Source organism: Tribolium madens, unplaced genomic scaffold (genome assembly GCF_015345945.1).
Source record: "Tribolium madens isolate multiple individuals breed KSU strain unplaced genomic scaffold, Tmad_KSU_1.1 Scaffold_96;HRSCAF=242;Tcas5.2_LG5, whole genome shotgun sequence".
Classification (NCBI taxonomy): domain Eukaryota; kingdom Metazoa; phylum Arthropoda; class Insecta; order Coleoptera; family Tenebrionidae; genus Tribolium; species Tribolium madens.
In genome coordinates this window covers 1,066,461-1,084,356 of record NW_025401068.1, presented here as the reverse complement: position 1 = coordinate 1,084,356, position 17,896 = coordinate 1,066,461, and the positions used below count along the sequence as shown (strand labels likewise).

The 17,896-nt window shown below is 31.9% G+C and overlaps 5 protein-coding genes across 6 annotated transcripts in view; 2 read left to right on the top strand and 3 right to left on the bottom strand.

Annotated features, from left to right (window-relative positions):
- The window catches only part of LOC123012524 (propionyl-CoA carboxylase beta chain, mitochondrial-like), a 13,851-nt gene extending 12,734 nt beyond the window's left edge, over positions 1–1,117 (bottom strand). The window contains 1 exon segment of the mRNA XM_044410519.1: positions 900–1,117. Within this exon segment, the coding sequence (XP_044266454.1) occupies positions 900–1,094 (195 nt within the window). The 5' untranslated portion in view covers positions 1,095–1,117.
- A 44-nt stretch (positions 1,118–1,161) lies between these two features.
- On the top strand, positions 1,162–9,240 carry LOC123012938 (dynamin-1-like protein). 2 transcript variants are annotated; one of them, XM_044411181.1, is made up of 11 exons: positions 1,162–1,297; positions 1,657–2,114; positions 2,170–2,314; positions 5,162–5,581; positions 5,633–5,880; positions 5,932–6,348; positions 6,398–6,682; positions 6,737–6,841; positions 8,178–8,430; positions 8,488–8,699; positions 8,751–9,240. In XM_044411181.1, exons 2-11 carry the CDS (start codon positions 2,013–2,015, stop codon positions 8,805–8,807), a joined length of 2,244 nt encoding a protein of 747 aa, XP_044267116.1. In that variant the 5' UTR covers positions 1,162–1,297; positions 1,657–2,012; the 3' UTR covers positions 8,808–9,240. The 2 variants fall into 2 exon arrangements, with proteins under 2 accessions (XP_044267116.1, XP_044267117.1); XM_044411182.1 differs by lacking the exon at positions 6,737–6,841.
- Positions 9,241–9,366: 126 nt separating this feature from the next.
- On the bottom strand, positions 9,367–11,341 carry LOC123012939 (protein nessun dorma). Its single transcript, XM_044411183.1, has 2 exons — positions 9,743–11,341; positions 9,367–9,690 (listed from the first exon to the last, which is right to left on the bottom strand). Exons 1-2 carry the CDS (start codon positions 11,227–11,229, stop codon positions 9,471–9,473), a joined length of 1,707 nt encoding a protein of 568 aa, XP_044267118.1. The 5' UTR covers positions 11,230–11,341; the 3' UTR covers positions 9,367–9,470.
- A 33-nt stretch (positions 11,342–11,374) lies between these two features.
- Positions 11,375–12,192, top strand: LOC123012595 (ADP-ribosylation factor-like protein 2-binding protein). Its single transcript, XM_044410618.1, has 4 exons — positions 11,375–11,503; positions 11,554–11,854; positions 11,915–12,011; positions 12,062–12,192. The coding sequence occupies exons 1-4, from the start codon at positions 11,488–11,490 to the stop codon at positions 12,131–12,133; spliced, it is 486 nt and encodes a 161-aa protein (XP_044266553.1). The 5' UTR covers positions 11,375–11,487; the 3' UTR covers positions 12,134–12,192.
- The window catches only part of LOC123012594 (nuclear pore complex protein Nup93-like), a 9,099-nt gene continuing 3,317 nt past the window's right edge, over positions 12,115–17,896 (bottom strand). The window contains exons 5-11 of the mRNA XM_044410617.1: positions 17,523–17,665; positions 16,948–17,467; positions 13,298–13,511; positions 12,878–13,248; positions 12,593–12,829; positions 12,338–12,541; positions 12,115–12,286 (exon numbers count right to left, since the gene is read on the bottom strand). Of these exons, the coding sequence (XP_044266552.1) occupies positions 12,167–12,286; positions 12,338–12,541; positions 12,593–12,829; positions 12,878–13,248; positions 13,298–13,511; positions 16,948–17,467; positions 17,523–17,665 (1,809 nt within the window). The 3' untranslated portion in view covers positions 12,115–12,166. The remainder of the gene's footprint in view (positions 12,287–12,337; positions 12,542–12,592; positions 12,830–12,877; positions 13,249–13,297; positions 13,512–16,947; positions 17,468–17,522; positions 17,666–17,896) is intronic.

Sequence of the window (17,896 nt, the reverse complement as noted above, 5' to 3'; positions counted from 1 at the left end):
TAAAAACGGAACATTCTGTATTCAAGAAACGCAATGGAGTTTGAATAGTGCAAAAACCACTTGTTTTTATACACTGTGTCAATTTTAAAACTTGCAATCGGCAATATCGAGTAACTGAAAAAGTTATTGAGAATCACTCAGAACCGTTTTGGTGGTTCCTAGGGGGAGCCTAAATGAAATGGTTAGTGACGCATCTCCACCCTCCCTTGAAATAACAAAAAAAAATGAAAATTTAGAGTCTTTGTTTCTGAAGAATTGGAAAAACGGCTTTACTAAATAGGGCCTTGTATGACATTTTTGAAAAGCACTTGTTATGAACTTTTCAACGATGTATCACAAGTAGGGTAGTGCCATTTAAGATTTTCAACTTAAGGTGGCTGCGGCTTCAAGGGTGGGGGAGGTGCGTCACTTACCATGTCATTTTGATACCCCCTAGACCACCGAAACGGTTTTGAGTGATTCTAGATAACTTTCAGTTCTAGAGATATCGTCGATTGCAAGTTTTAAAATTGACACTCTGTATACCTTCGAAGAACCTAAATATCTTTAGATCACTGAAAATTGGACACATGAAAAAATGGTTGAAAATCAAGCATAATAATCCACAATAAATTAGTATTTCAGAACCAATGTGGTTTTGGTACTAATTAAAAAATGGTTAAAATCATCAAAAATGTCCCAAATAACATTAAAATCCCTCATTTCTTGAAAACCTCAAAATTCTTTTTCATTTCTAGGCCAAATGAATCAATTAAATATAATGAAGAATCGATAAAAGATGAAAGTAAAATTTCCAAACTAATATGTTTGAGTTAATAAAAAAAGTGAAAACTGTATTTGAAAACAAAAACAAAGATTCCACTCAAAGTAAGATTATAATATAATCTGTAACTACTGACCTTTTTATGCTGTTCATCAATTTTGTTTAGTCCACCACCTAAAAGAGCTTGATTCTTGATTCGATTTATTTGTTGAGCAACTTTAGTTTTGTACGCCACATTTTTGGCACTTGTTGAACTATTCCTCACAATACGTTGTACTTTTATGCTATTTGTTGCTTTACAAAAGAAATTATTTAGAAAATTGGCAGACATTTTAGTCTTTCACAAGAGCAACAGCTGATGACATTCAATAAACAATATATCTGAGATAAGAGCATAACTGTTTTTCTCAGTTTAACAAATTAAAACACACAGAAATATAAAAACAACAAGTCCCAAAATTGTTGGAGCTTTTGTATGAGTGTGAAATATTCTGATATATTTTAATAAATTATTTTATTTTCTTTTATATTTAGGTAAGTCAAGTCCGCCAATATTTCTTGATTTTATGCAAATGACAAGATTATTTATAACTCTTTGTTAAAATGTTAATTAAATTGGTAATAACTTTTTTCTGGAAACATTATCATTTACTTTTTAATTTTTTTTGGAATTTTAACTGTAAATTTAGCGGCACAATTTTTAAGTGTGTTGTTTTTCTTTATTTTATTTTTTTTTGTAGTATTTTTGTTTTAAATACACCAACAATAATAAGAATATAGACTAACATTAAAAGTGCATAATTCTTAAACATTGCTTTATTAATTATTTTGTTAATATTGAATATTAATATAAGAAATTTTTTTAAATCTTTGTATTGTATTCATTATTTTAGACGTGAGAATATTAGTAGTTACCTAATACCTACTGAGGGAGTTAGAAGCCAATTATGTATTTGTATGCTGCCGCCAGGAATTTGAATGACTCTCAGGAACACCAACAATATATTACTAAAGGAACCAACTATATCACCAAAACTAACTGACACAAAAAATCTGATTTGTCTGCTTTTCAGTTGCAGTTTTAACGTACGAAGTGATTCGTTTATTAAAATTAACATCTAATTTATATATCGAGTGTTGTGTAATTTTAAATAATGTTAGTGTAACTAGTTGTCTATTTAAGATTGATAACTTAAAAACTAAGACACTGTAATCGATATTTTTGGAAATCGACCGGTTTATAAAGACAATGGAAGCCCTTATTCCCGTTATCAACAAATTGCAAGACGTTTTTAATACTGTTGGATCAGATGCCATTCAATTACCTCAAATTGTAGTACTGGGATCGCAAGTAAGTTAATTAATCAAGCTTCGTTTTCGATTGGTTTACATAACCTATCTTCCAGAGTTCAGGCAAGAGTTCAGTTATTGAAAGCTTAGTTGGAAAATCGTTTCTACCAAGAGGAACTGGTATTGTTACACGAGTACCTCTTGTTTTACAATTAGTTTATTGTCCTAAGGATGACAGGGAGCATAGAGCCGCAATTGATGGTATGTAAATTCCTTTGATTTTGCACATTAATACATACATTTATAAGAAAATTTTTAGTTAGTTTTATGAATTTAGAAATGTAGTACACAAGCATTTTATTTGTAAGTTTCTTAGGTTCATTATCATAAAAAATAATTGATGATTCACACTACTGGATATGAAAGGAATCCAAGTTTGGATTTCTTGATTACTTTGGCATTTGTTGCTTTATTTTAACTGTATGCTTTGTTTAATTCATGCACATAATAAACATCTTTAAAATTATATTCAAATATGAGTATTTTTTCTTATTGCATATTTATTGGCTTTGATTTTGTACTTTTGCAACTGACAGTGTACTTCAAATCACAATGTAGTTCAAAAATGGTATTTTTATTTGTACATATTTCATATTTGATAAGTAAAATTTGTTTTATTCTTCGACACTGTCAAAATTTACGGTTTTTCTCCCGTGTAAGGAAGTTTTGGCAACTGTTTGGCATTTCTCAATACAAAACGTCAAATTATTTTTAACAGATTTAAAGCAAGTTTAAGCCTTGTTCACTCTAATTCGAAGAATAAAATGTTCTATTCCACTCGTTTGAGTGTAAATCGGACGCTTTATTCCACCTCGTGGATGGTAAAGCACTCGTTACACTCGTGGTTTAAAAATCCACTCGGTCAAATAAAGAGTTCGATTTACACTCAAACTCGTCGAATAAATAACTATTTTTAAACGGAAATGTGTCAAACAGTTTTCACGTTTGCACTAGTAGCAAATTCATTCATGGTAGTTTTAATAAATTTGTAAACAATTTAATTAATCTTCATCACAAAAAATTGTCTAAGAAAATTCAGAGATGAAAAGTGTGTATGCAGAAGTCAGAAAAAGACCACCGTTAAAATTTAGACGCAATTTATAATGCAGATTTTGCTAAATATTCTCTAATTTTTAGCAAGAAATTGACGAGAATACATAGGAAACGTGAATGAGATAAAACGCAATTAAATTAGTGTGTCTGGTTACACCGTTTTTAAGGAACGAGTTGAAAAAGTAAGAATCTTAAAACTAAAGCTGTAGAAGAATTTACAAACTTTGAGCTCATTTCAATAAATTACACAAAATTTATTGCCAATCTTCATAATACCTGCTTGTATCTTTTAAAAAACTTTTTTCTGTATAGACACTTTTCATTGAAAGTTTTTATCGGCAAAACAAAAGTGACCACTTTTATGACTAAATGTAACTTCAACCATATACATCCATTGTAGATCATCAGCATTCGACATTTTGTACTACTAACTGCGCTAGTTAACAATTTCTGATACTGACGCATGACGTTTGTTATGATTTCATTGCAAATTGTTTTGATTAGTTACTTGCTAATTATAATGTTGCTCTTTACTCTTAATATAAATACGTATGCGGATAAAATAGTATATGTTATTTGGAGTAAAAGTGAGTTTATCATTTTTGCTCCTAATAACATAATACAGTTGGAGACAAAATACTTTGGTCGTCAATGTCACTTGAGTGACATTAAATTGTAAAGCATGCTTTAGGACTGTTAACCTTATTTTTAGCTACTGTCAAATCATAGTTGACAAGTTGTACATATTTTTGATAGAAAAATATAATAGATGTCATTAATTTGAAATTGTCATTCATTTTAACGTTAAAGCTTGAATTACATTAAAGTGTCAGAAAAGTGACGACCAAAGTATTTTGTCTCCAACTGTACTATCGTAATAAGAAATTCATTTTTGCCCACAACATTGTACAGTTAGGTGCACAGAATTTCAGACAGGACTTTTCTCTGAATACAAAAAATTGTGGTCTAAACTATTCTTTATTGTCAATATGACATATTTAAAAGTCAAATTTTTAAATTTATATTTCATCTTCACGTCAATGAATTCCACGTAAATGTCGATCCCTCTGTGATTGTAAAGTGAGGTTAATAAACTAAAGCTGTCCATTAGATTGACAGTCTTGTCCGCAATTCCGTGTGCCTAACTGTACAGTTGGAGACAAAATACTTTGGTCGTCACTTTTCTGACACTTTAATGTAATTAAAGCATAAAGCATGCTTTACAATTCAATGTCATTCAAGTGACATTGACAACCAAAGCATTTTGTCTCCAACTGTACTTACTTGTGGTGTATTCGATTATAACGTTTTTCAAAAAGCAGACAAGCACACAAAATTTATAAAAGTCAAAATTTTGACATTTCAACATGAAAACATAATCATATTTTTTAACAAAATTTTTAGAGACAAAAACAAAAAGCAAACAAAATTTGTGACTATGGAGTTAGGCTGCTACCAATATGTTCACGAAAATTTTGGCTTTGATTTCCGTTTAAAAAAAACAGATTTTGTAAATTGTAACTCCATTATGATTGTTGGTTACAAAAACTGTTATTACGTATTCCATACTCAAAAAAAAAACGCGATTAAAAGCAATATTATGAGAATTAGTTAAAAGAGAGTCAAAACCTTAAATTTAAGTAAAAGTTTTGATCCAGTTTGCAAATAGATTATTGTGGCTACAATGTTGTCCTAATTATTAAAATCCATTACACTGTCATGGAGAGTGGATTCTCTTTAATTTATAGATGAGAGTTACTTATTGTATAAAATTTTTATCTTCCCAATGTAGGTGAATGGCATAGCATGTTTCTAAAATAGAAACAATTGCCGTGGAGTTTAACTTTCCCCAAAAAAGAAAATGTTTTTAATCTTATTAAGGCTACGGGTCCATTAACATTTTGAGATGTTGATTCAGCACATTGTCTTAGATTAATCGATTGTATTTGAAAAAAAAATCTGAGGTAAATTTCTCTAGAGAAGTCTAAATTTTAGGGACAATGGAGGTGGAGGAATGGGGCGTTTTCCTACATTGCAAAAATAAAGTCTTCAAAGACTTTGAAGAAATTCGTCAGGAAATTGAGAACGAAACCAATAAAATTGCTGGAAGTAATAAAGGCATATGTGCAGAACCCATCAACTTGAAAATTTATTCGACAAAGGTTGTAAATTTAACTTTAGTTGATTTGCCGGGTATTACCAAGGTACCTGTCGGAGACCAACCTCCAGACATCGAACAACAAATTCGTGAATTAGTCCTAAAATACATCGCTAATCCGAATTCAATAATATTGGCTGTGGTAACGGCAAACACCGATATGGCGACTTCAGAAAGTTTAGCAATTGCTAAAGATGTTGATCCTGATGGTCGCAGAACATTGGCAGTCGTTACAAAGCTTGATTTAATGGACGCAGGTTTTTATTTTATATTTTTTATTGAAATTATCACGAAATATTTTTTTTTAGGTACTGATGCTATTGATATTCTTTGTGGTCGCGTTATTCCAGTTAAATTAGGTATAATCGGTGTTGTAAATCGCTCACAACAAGATATTATGAATAACAAATCCATAAAAGAGGCCTTAAAAGACGAAGCCACATTTTTACAAAGTAAATATCCAACTTTAGCCACTCGCAACGGTACTCCGTACCTAGCGAAAACCTTGAATAGGCTTTTAATGCACCACATTAGAGACTGTTTACCTGATTTGAAGGTGAATGTTACAGAAATTAGTTTTATATCAATAAAATAACTGGCGTTTTAGACTCGCGTAAATTTAATGATGTCCCAGTTTCAATCACTTCTTAATTCATATGGCGAAGATATTTCTGACAAGAGTAAAACTCTGCTTCAAATTATCACTAAGTTTGCCTCAGCTTATTGCTCCACTATAGAAGGCACTGCAAGAAACATTGAAACAACAGAATTGTGTGGTGGAGCAAGAATTTGCTATATTTTTCACGAAACTTTCGGAAGGACTTTAGATTCAATACACCCTTTGGCCGGTTTAACAAAAATGGATATTTTAACCGCTATTAGAAATGCAAACGGCCCAAGACCTGCGCTTTTTGTACCAGAAGTTTCTTTCGAATTGCTAGTCAAGAGACAGATTCGGCGTCTTGAAGAACCATCATTGCGATGCGTTGAATTAATTCACGAAGAAATGCAACGTATTATACAAGTATTTAATTCTGTGTTTCTTAGAGTGACGCTTTAGTTTCTGTTTTTAGCACTGCGGAAGTGAAGTTCAACAGGAAATGCTGCGATTTCCCAAATTGTATGAAAAAATCGTCGACGTTGTAACACAATTACTTCGAAGACGCCTTCCAACGACCAATCAAATGGTGGAGAATCTAGTACAAATCGAATTAGCATACATTAACACTAAACATCCAGACTTTTACAAAGAAATCGCAATGGTGCCATCGATGATTAAATCCGGGGATGGATCTCGAACTAATCGACCAAAGAGTATGTTTAGCAAACATCATACAATGGCGGAACCTACAGAGTTGGTATGTTTTAATGTTCTTAAAAAAATATTGCACAATTTTAGTTGTTTGCTGTAGATTGCACGTGGTGCTGTAGAAGCATCTGATCAGGCCGATTTCTTTAATTATCTCTTTCGAATATTGCCTGTGTCTAGTTATAATGACTTCATGAATGCTGTTCAGGTATATTATTATTTCATTAGTTGCAAAACTAATATCAAACACGTGTGTGACGTTTTTCATTACAAATCATAATCCCGCGTATTAAGTAAATCCATTTCTAAAAATAACATTATCAGTTCTCAAATGTGTCGTGCAATATGTCGATAACTACAACGAACTTACTATTGGTTTCATAACAAAAGGGGACGAGCTAATTTACATCATGTAAAACTGACGACTATTGACTGTAATTGTCAATTAATTCTTGACACCGTTAATTATCTGTGAAGTATGCTTCAGAACGACCCTACATGGTTCCGTAGGTCAGTTGATAGATTTAGGGAGGAGTTAGAGCACCAGATTGTCTATGCATCTTGTTTAGATGTTTAGAACCTTTAAAACGCCACTGATTTGGTTACGTTTCTCTACGTCAACATGTCAGGAAAGACTTAAAAACCTTTTAAAAATGAATACTTGATTTATGTTGGTGTTTCATGGGTTCTGTAACATGTTAATTTGAAGACTAGATTGGTAAAATTTATTTTCAATTTTGAATGTTGATTTTGAACAAAATTGATTTGATGATAAATTACCAAACTTCATGATGCCAAATAATGTATTTGTGTAATTTTAAGTACGCTCATTAACACAGAAATAATTAATTTTATGTCAAATGTGACATTGACGACAACTTTTTTGAATGTTTTTTGAGTAGTTTGTGCAGATTGGTCTATGTTACCTATTTCGAAGTTCTGAGACTTTAAATTTCGCACATTGACTATTTATTTCTGTTGAAAAAATAATTTTCCAAGTTTTTTTGCTATAGGCTATTAGAAGAGGAAACAAGGAAGCTGTATCCCAAACTGTAACTCTGTTTAATGTTATTTGTTTTGTGATTTTATTGACAAATTTTTTGTACCTTTACTAAATAATTATATAAGCGAGTTGAAAAGTTCATTAGTGACCTGACCTGTATGTTTTTTCATAATTATTTAGTTACGGAGAATTATAGTCTTTAGGTTTTCGTACATTTACAAAAAAATCCAATAAAAGATACAAATAACATTGAACATCAGAGTTACAATTTAGGATACAGCTTCCTTGTTTCCTCTCCTAATATCCTGTAACAAAAAAAACTTGGAAAATTATTTTTACAGCAGAAATTAGAGTCGATTTGTACTAAGTAAAATGTTTGCTAAGTAACAATTTTGAGAGCGCTTCCTGTATAATTCTTTTTTTTTTCAATTTTCGTAGTATGCAGTATCTTTAGTAGTCGAAATTCTGAAGAAATTTAGTTTCAGTTTCTTTTGTTTAAAAATAGGTTAGGTAATTACCTACTTGCAAAAATATCTTTCAGGTTCGTTCTTCAAGTAATCCTCAATTGAATGAAGATGCGACAACTTGGGTTTCTAATTTAACTTCTTCTCAAAACGGAACGGATACAGCACTGACAAACCACATCGGCAATGTACCCGAAAGCGTAAAGAATGAGGAAATAAGATCCATTCTTAGTCCAGTAAAACCTGTCAATTTGTTACCACAAGTTCCAATCAACAGCAGTTCATTCAGAAAACTTTCTGAAAATGAGGAACACGACTGTGAAATTATTGGTAAATTTGGGTGGTGTTTTATTTTTTTTTCAATAATGCGGATTTTGATTCTTTTAGAACGCTTAATTAAATCGTATTTCTACATCGTTCGTAAATCAATTCAAGATACGGTTCCGAAGGCAGTAATGCATTTTTTAGTCAATTTTGTTAAAGACAATTTGCAGTCTGAGTTAGTGACACATTTGTATAAGGCTGACAACGCTGATCAATTGTTGGACGAGTCTGAACATATTGCACAAAGGCGCAAAGAGGCCGCAGACATGTTAAAGGTAAGTTTTATCTGTGTTGGGGTTAGTTTACTTAAGAAAAATTTGTTTTAGGCACTTCAAAAAGCTGCACACATCATTAGCGAAATTAGAGAAACACACATGTGGTAAACTTGCAGCCATATTTTTCCCTAGTCAAGAATAAGCGTGTACTGGCCCTCGATGTTAAAGCTGTATTTAATCTTTACTTAAAAGGATAAGAGTAACATTGAACGAATTTGTAATATCTTTACTGTCAAACAAAGAACTTCATAATGTTTGGATATTTGTTGAAGTTTTATAAAAATTTACGTATCTTTCTGTAAATATATTGTACAATTTTTATGAATTCTGACATAACTGTAAAATTGAACATCATTTTTCAATTTGGTTTGATATTAGATGATATTAGACTTGTTACTCTCTTTTATAGTTGGTGCATTATTGTAGAAATCACTTTTTGATGTTACACGCGCCATAGTTGTATTTATTCATATTTCAATATTTTTTTGATGCATTTTTTGTTTTAGCCATCAATACGCATCAATAAATTATTGATTTGGTACACACTTTTTTATTACCTACCACAAAATAAATTAAAATACAAAACACCCTTGTTTTAAAGATAAGTGACGCTTTGAAACCAAATATGGACGATTGCATTGCCAAAGATGTAGTTTAAAACAAAACGTCAGCAGTAACAAAATGTATTTAAACAAAAATAAACAATTATTCAATAATAGGCTAACGTAAACAAGTTATAATTTATGAGAATTATCAGAGAAACCCAAGATATTAAATTGTAGCAGGCGAAGTTCTTCCATTACAATCATTTTCAATTACAGTGGTCTGAAGAATGTCCATTTCTTCATCAGATTCAAGACAAACCGTTGGATCGGAGTCGGGGCTCTCAAACAAATTTTCAACTGGTTTCAACTTGGATTTCTGATTAATGATGGCGTCACCTTTAGCGTTGTTATCCCCACTGATAAATTCCATTTGCAGTTGCGGAATTCTAGAAAATTGAAAATTACATTTACACGAATGTTGTAATAAGGATGACTTACATATTTAATGTATCAAAATCGCCCACTTTTTGATGACCATCATCTATGTTATTTTCAGTTTCAACACAAATTCCATATTCTCTGCAATTTTGAATTGCCACTTTTGTAGCTTTCACAGCACAGTTATCATAAATTTTCAAACCAAAATTGCAATTATGAATCTCGGTGCTTTCCATGCTTATGTTGGATCCTGAGTTGCCAACAATTGCAGTACTAAAGTGACTGATTTCGCAGTTTATTGTTTGAAAGTGTGCTCCATTTAGTATGAGTATCCCTTGATGAGTTGATGATTTTCCATCTCCAATTAATTTACAGTTATTCAAGGTAAGTTGTCCGCCACGAACTATTATTGCACATTGAGGAGACAACGCTTCAATGGTCATATTTTCAATAACAACGTTCCCACCTCTAAAGTCTAGCATCACATCTTCTGTTTTAGAGCTTAGAATTGTATTTTCTTTCATGGATACCCCTTTTAACATACCTCCATGTTCTAATGCCCCAGTGACATTGATCATATGTGTACCTTCTTTCAGAATAAATACATCATTTGGATTGGCATAATCTAAAGTGGAGGATAGTTGTGGCGAAAAACTGAGAATTTCAGTTGGGTACGATGACTTAATTTTTTGTAAGAACTCAATGCAGTCATCTGCGGTATTTTCCGCTTGAATAACCCAAATGTTCTGTTTTGTATCATCATGAGTAGGACTCATCTCTTTCTGTTTTTTGATGACAACATTTCTCAACATTGGATTCTCCAAAATATCCATTTCTCCCTTGATTTCCATCAAACGGATGTGTAGCTCCATCAATTGTTCAACTGTGGGGTCATTAATAGCATTATTGTCTCCATCACAACTTTCTAAATCATCTAGTTCAGCTTCCAGGTATTCCCTTTTCTGTTCTATCCTCTTTGCTTCACACATAAGGGAGTGCAAACGCTCAGCAGTCACCCGCGGTATTACCCCACTCTTCAAGTCATAATACAGTCTCAATCGGGGCTCTAGATGCTTGCTTTTCCAGTCACTTACATCGTCTTCTTCAAAATCCCAGGGCATGATTAAATTGTGATAGAAAAATCTCAACATATCAAGGACATTAGCTGTAGAGTGCAAATTAATAGCAATGCTATTATCTTGCTGTTTTGTGGGCCATAATTGGATCAGTGGCACCCAATGCTTTTCAGGAATGTGAATGTCATCCTGAACAGCCAAAACCCTAACCAGCGCTGTCATTTCCTTAAAACTTACATCCAGAACAAAAGCAAGAACCACTGTAGGAAAAGCAATATTGAGAGCTTCGCAGGTTTTTCGTTGAATTTTCCAAACTGCTTGCCATCCGTTGGGATCCAAAGTTAAATCCAAGTAGAAGCCCCATTCTTTGGCGATAGCAGATACCGGCAAAACTTCGTATCCCCCGAGAACTTCATTGTATTCTTGTAAACGCTGTTGAAGGCTTTTATCAAATGTTATCACCTGATCCATTACACCACCACAGAATTTTTACTTAACGCTTGAAATTTTTCTCGTTTTAATCTAACGGTAACGGCTAAATGTTTGAATTTTTTGAATTTGTGTCAACTGACAGAACAAACATTCCCTAACGCTAGCAGGAGAGGGGACAGTGGTTACCATAGTAACGAATATAAACAACAATGCAGAAAAATGACAAATTATTTGTGATTAATTACATGTTTTTGTGTTGATTTGAACGTCCTTAAAAGATAAAAAAAAGACCCAAAAATGGCACAAGAGCAATGTTAGTAATTCAGTGTGGTTAGTTGAGAGAGCAATTTGTAATTGTTTCAGGTTTCTATGAGGGTTCAGCTGATGATTTGGATATTTCACACCATTGTCTAGATGTTGAGGAAAAGTACTTTGCTCAAGTTGTTGGACATATTGAAGATATTCTTTTAGATGACAGTTTTCTTAAAATACATAAAGATTTTATGGAAGAATACTGGAAAGAATTTGAGGAAAATGAAGAAAATAAACTTATTTACACCGAAATATTTAAAAAATATGTTGAAACAATAGAGAAGTTTTTAGAAAGTGAATTAAAAAAGAAGATTCCAAATTTCAGTATGTTGGAATTTGAATATGAGTTAAGGTAATCCTATTCGTTCTGCAGTCAAAATTAAGTAAGTGAAATATTTTTGTCAAATTCCAGAAAACGACCCAACGAACTTGTTGGAGAGGTTTTTGAAATATTAGCAACTTTCACGGATTTTGTTTCATTTAAGGAAAAGTTTTTAGATTACAAGGCGGTGTGTGCACTTTTCATTACTAAAATACCAATTTAATGTATTAATTTCAGATGAAAGAAGGCAAGACGGTAGACTTTTCCAAGGATCTTTATGTAGTACAGTATAAATTAGAAACTTTGTAACTTTATTTAAAAAAATGTTTAATATAAAAAACCTTAATGCATTAAAATTTCCATCTGAACTAATTTACTATTTGTATCTCCTGGCATTCTATAAGGCAACATCCCAGTGAAATTAATCAAGATTTTTGCCTGTTCCCTTAAATGTGACAATTGCTGAAAAAAACCAAATAGTAGTCAACGTTAATTGTATAATGTTTATCTCACTTTCTCAAGGGTGTTGTCGTTAAACCTGCTTGGAATATATTCATTTCCTTTAATCTTCTGATAATCAGCAAACAACATATTCATTGTTGCCAAAAGCACATCAGGAATCACTTTACAGACATCAACGTTCAACTTTTTGAACGCCTTCACACGGTCTTCTACTTCTTGTGGTTGACGAGGAATTATATGAAGGTCTCCCAAAGTCTACAATTAACAAGAATTTTAAAAACTGCAGTAAAAACAATAAATTATTACTTTTAATGCCAACGAAAATTGTTTAGAATGGTACTGATCAAAAAATATTGCAAGTTGTTTCAGTTTAATATACGATGTAACAATGTTGGACGACGCTTTATAACCTTCTCTTGTATATCTATCACTTAAAATATTTCCCTTCTCCAACAGTCTCTCCTTTAAAGAATTTGGTTGGGAAGGCAAATGAACCACTTGTGATAATAAAGTGCAAAACAAATTCAAAACCTCCTCTTGATTCTGTAAAAATAAATTTTAACACGATGGTTGTGTTAATCAATTACTTACGTCAGCTAAATCAAAGACATCTATTGCTTCTTCAAACAAACCCTTCTTTACCAAAGAATCGCCAATCATTTGAGCAATATTTTCAGCACTTATTTCAGCATTAGTAAATTGATCAATCAAACCTTTGGTTCTTATACCATTGGGTTGAATGACCCCCAAAATCTTGTTGTACTCCTTGGTTTCAATAGCCAGATCACATACACAAATCTTGAATAAATTCACGCCATCCTCATTAGTAAAATTTCGCAAAATATAAAAATAGTGCAATGCCTCGTTAGGGCATGTTATCTCAAATTTGCGAACATAAATCATAATTAAACGTGCCAAGTTCAAACGTCGACTTGGTTTCACATCCATTGGATCAATAGAAACTAACAAAAAACTATGAGAAACAAAATAATGTAAAATATGTTGACATACTGAGTGGTGCTGAACTATCTCGTGAACCTGCTAATAGATACAATTCGTTCAAAGCTATTGCCATATGGACAGCATGAACTCTGAACCTTTCTATTCGGGGCAGAAATTCAATAGCGGCTTCAAATTGACCTGTTAATACGAGGACTTGAAAATACAAGTGTGGTTGATTCATGGCATCGTAATGAGTTTCACCGTACTCTTCCAGAATCATCCTCTAGGAAAAAAATATTATATTACATATTACGGACACCTAAAGACTAGGATACGACACGATGTAATACGAAACGTCCCCGTTCTCGATAAGTTCCGTTAGTGAGGCCCAGTGGCGTACTGAGTTCTTAACGGGCCCGTGTTCCATCTTGGCTGTACGGGCCCCTTTCCCACACCCAAAATGGCAATAATAATTTTTATATTCAAAATATACCAGGTGAATAAAAAGTATGGAACCTAACGTTTTTGGCTAAAACTATTTATTTTTTGAAAAAACTAATTGATGAATGATAAAGTATACTATAAAAATGTGATGTTTTATCAAAAATAAAATTTTATTTTGTACTCAATGTTAAAGAGTGCTTTTATCAACTAATTTCAGTAGATAAAATAGGCTTTTATCGTCTAGTAAAATAAAGTAATTTTTATCTACTGTTTATATATTTTATCTGTTCCCTCCTTAAATTTCATAAATAGGCAACCAGTAATTCAATAATTTGTTAATTTCTTGCTGTTGTTCCCATTATTCTACATTTGAGTTTTGAATTTAATTTTTTTTTTTAAGTTTTCGATAGTCAAGCACCGATTATGATTATTCAATTTAGAATAGTTAATACTTTACACAAAATTATTTATGAAATAAAATAATATGATGCCTATTTTTCTCCTTTAGGCGGACACAGATAAAATGGGCACCTTGTATTTTATCAACTAATTTCAGTAGATAAAGTAGTCTCTTATCGTCTAGTGAAATAAAGTAAGTAAAAGTATCGTCTTGTATAATAAATAACTATTATTATACAAGACGATAAAGAAATTGTTTATCTACGAGTAAAAAGGTTAAATTAACGAGAGACGAAGTCACGAGTGGACTTTTTTCATAAGTAGATAAACAATCTTTATCGTCGTGTATAATATTTCGTTTTATTTTGTACTCACCTACAAGAATTTCTTAAATCTAAACATGAGATAAAAATTACTTTATTTCACTAGACGATAAAAGATTACTTTATCTATTGTAATTAGTTGATAAAAGCACTCCTAACATCGAGTGCAAAATAAATAACTATTTTTACATGGCAACCCACTATAACCATTTTTCCCATGAAGGTAATGATCTACTTTATATACAGGGTGCGCCAGAACTCGCGCCCCAGAGAAAAATTTCAATTAAGATAACATACCAGGAACATGAAAAAAATGTTTAAAAAATTCTATCTGTCAAAAAATTTTGACATTTACTTTTTGACATTTGACATTTTTTTTTTATATCTATTTAATGATACTGATGATCTTGTATATGTTTTTTTTTTACAATTATTTAGTAAAGGGACAAAAATTTTGCCAATAAAAGCCACAAATAACATTGAACAGAGTTACAATTTAGGATACTGCTTCCTTGTTTCCTCTTTTAATAGCCTATAGCAAAAAAACTTGGAAAATTATTTTTCCAACAGAAATAAATAGAGTCAAAGTGCAAACTTTAAAACGTCATAACTTCGAAATTTTTATAGATAAATTTTTTTTAACATTTTTTCCACGTTCCTGGTGTCTTACCTTATATGACATTTTTCTCTGGGGCGCGAGTTCTGGCGCACCCTATTTTTTTTTTATTTTATAGATAAATTTTGACAAAAAAATCGCATAACCCAAAACCAAAACAAAATTTTGTTCTCAAAATACGATCACATTTTTTATATTACATTAATTATTATTATTAAAATTTAAAATAATATGAATAAATTAATAAGTATGCCTATTCAATATACAGAATGTTCCGGCTAAACTTCACATTAAAAGTACTGGGAGTTCTGATAATGATATTTGTCTAAAAATTTGTACTTATTTGTATTTCCGGTTAATCGGAAGTGGGTTAATTTAAATAGAAAGCTATGCTTTTTTTATGGCATTTTTGGATTTCCCGAGTTATTCTATAAGAGTTATTATCGATCTCCCCATACCTAAGTCCAGCCGTTTTTGAGATTTTAGACTTTTTGAAAATTTTTATTTTTGAATCTTCCTCTTCAAAAATATATCTAACTCTACAATTTTGAACTATTATGAAATCGTATTTTGGCATTGAAAAGAGAAATGATCGATCTTCTTTATGATAGATTCATAATTAAAAAAATTATTAAGGAACACCCAAAATTTGGCGTTACGCTTGGGGAAAGTCAAATATTCATAAGACAAATTTTTTAAAGGCACTAAATTTTTCTTCATTAAATGGAGGAGAATCCAATTCTGCTTAACATTTTCTATACCTATGAGCTAAAGCAGAAATAAAGTTTTTTTAGTCATCAGAACCTAATATAAAAAAACAGCTAATATAAAAAAAATAATTTTGGACTTTTTGTAATTTGTAATTGGACAACGAAAAGGGTCCGTGCGGACCCCTTTAAGGTCCGGGCCCGTGTTCCATGGAACCCACAACACCCTGCTCAGTACGTCACTCGTGAGGCCAGATAGCGCAATTGTTCCTTTCCCGTCTAAGTTTTAAGAGGAATGAAATATAAAAAATGGCTGTATTTGAGCCGAACGCAAACAAACAAATTATAGGCAAATAGAGCATTAAATTCTCCATAATAAAATATACAGGTATTGAAAAATTTTTTATTGAAAACTATTGGTTCATCATATTTTTTAAAATTTTGCGAATACCGTTAAAAATACAAGAAAAATGTAAAAAGAAAATTAATTTAAACCTAAATGGTTTAAGATAGAGATATGGTCTCGAGGACATTTTTGTAGAAAAATTAATTCTCTACAATTTTGTCCCCTACACTTTTTGTGTAAAAATTTACTCGTTGGTCTTTCACAGCTTAAGAATGTAAAGTTCAACATTTTTGCATTTTTTTTTCAAGCAATTAGTAAACTGGTTGAATTTAAATTAATTTAAAATGATTTGAAACTGAGACGGTAAAACGCACTAAGCACCCTCATTTTTGCTCTGCCGTACTACTTATTTGGGTCCAAAAAATCGAGCGATTTTGTATCTCGTTTCGTCTCCTAGTTTATAGTCCTCCGTAATATTATAGTATATTATAATATTAGTTTATAAGCAATCCTTTAAAACACGCACGACGAGTTTAAGAGCACGACGCGTCAGCAGTGTTTTCAAGGCGCTTATAAACGAGTGTTATACGATATTTTTTATTGTACCTGCCCATTTAGGATCTTTTACAAGCATTGAAAAAATGTGAATTTACACAATAAAATTATCAAAGGTTGTTTGTGAATCGTTTCCGTAGAGACGGTTACGTTGTTAAGCACATTTTTTCACGTTGTAATTGGTCCAGATATTTCACTATTTCTTGTTACCTAGACAACTTTAAAATTCAGCGTGCAATAAAGGCCAAATTACGCACGCTGCAGCGTGTTTTAATTTAGGATTATGATGCAGGTATAATAAAAAATATTATTTTAAATAATGTACACACCTGTAAGTCGTTGTATTTGATGTGGTCGTCTTTTTCATAATCAGCTCTCACTAAACTTAACTTCAACCATAAGTAATCATCGGCGGTTCTCGCCACTTCCGAATGTTCATCAACAACGTCACAACATCCAAGCACAGCACAGACAATACGTTTAAAAGGGTCAGTCTCATTTCGAACATGTCTGCGATAATTATAACGGACATTATCCTCCAATTTGTAAATATCGGGACTGTCAGGATTATTAAGTTTTGCTTCTAAAATGGCAATAATGTCTTGAAACTCTTTTTCGTTTTTCTTCTTTAGACAATAAATTGCTGCTGCCAAATCCCCGCTCCTTATACAATAATACACCATAGGCCACAAAGGCCTTCCATCGATTTTATCATCTTTCAAACCCGAATATTCGCCTTGAAGACGGACACCAACGTAACTACGAACTAAAGGATAAGTGCCGGGAACTCCACCAAGCATCGCAGTTGATAGATTTTCGTTGATGATGTTACTCATGTATGTTTTGTAACTGGAATATGAATGTGAAAATATGGTCTGTTTCACTAAATTAGAATTAGAAGTACCGATCCTCCAGGTATTTCTTCCCTTGTTTCACCAAAGCGTTTATGAATGGAACAGAATTTCGGGTTTTAATCTGATCTTCTGACTGAGGAAATGGGGGTAGTTGAGTCATGTACTTCATTATTTCCCACATGTCTTTAACTTTCTGAAATTACAACATGTGTCATAAAATTAGAAATGATTTTATTATAAAAAAGATCAATTGAAAAACAATTAGCTCAATTCAAAACCATAAAATAAATCAATTAAAAAACTTAAAATTATAGTAAAGTCATAAGAATTGCTGTTCCCAATGTTTTCAAGATTTAACTGAATTGAAAACTTATAAAATCGGACCTCAAACATTTTTGAAATGCATATTTTTTAGAGTTCCCGT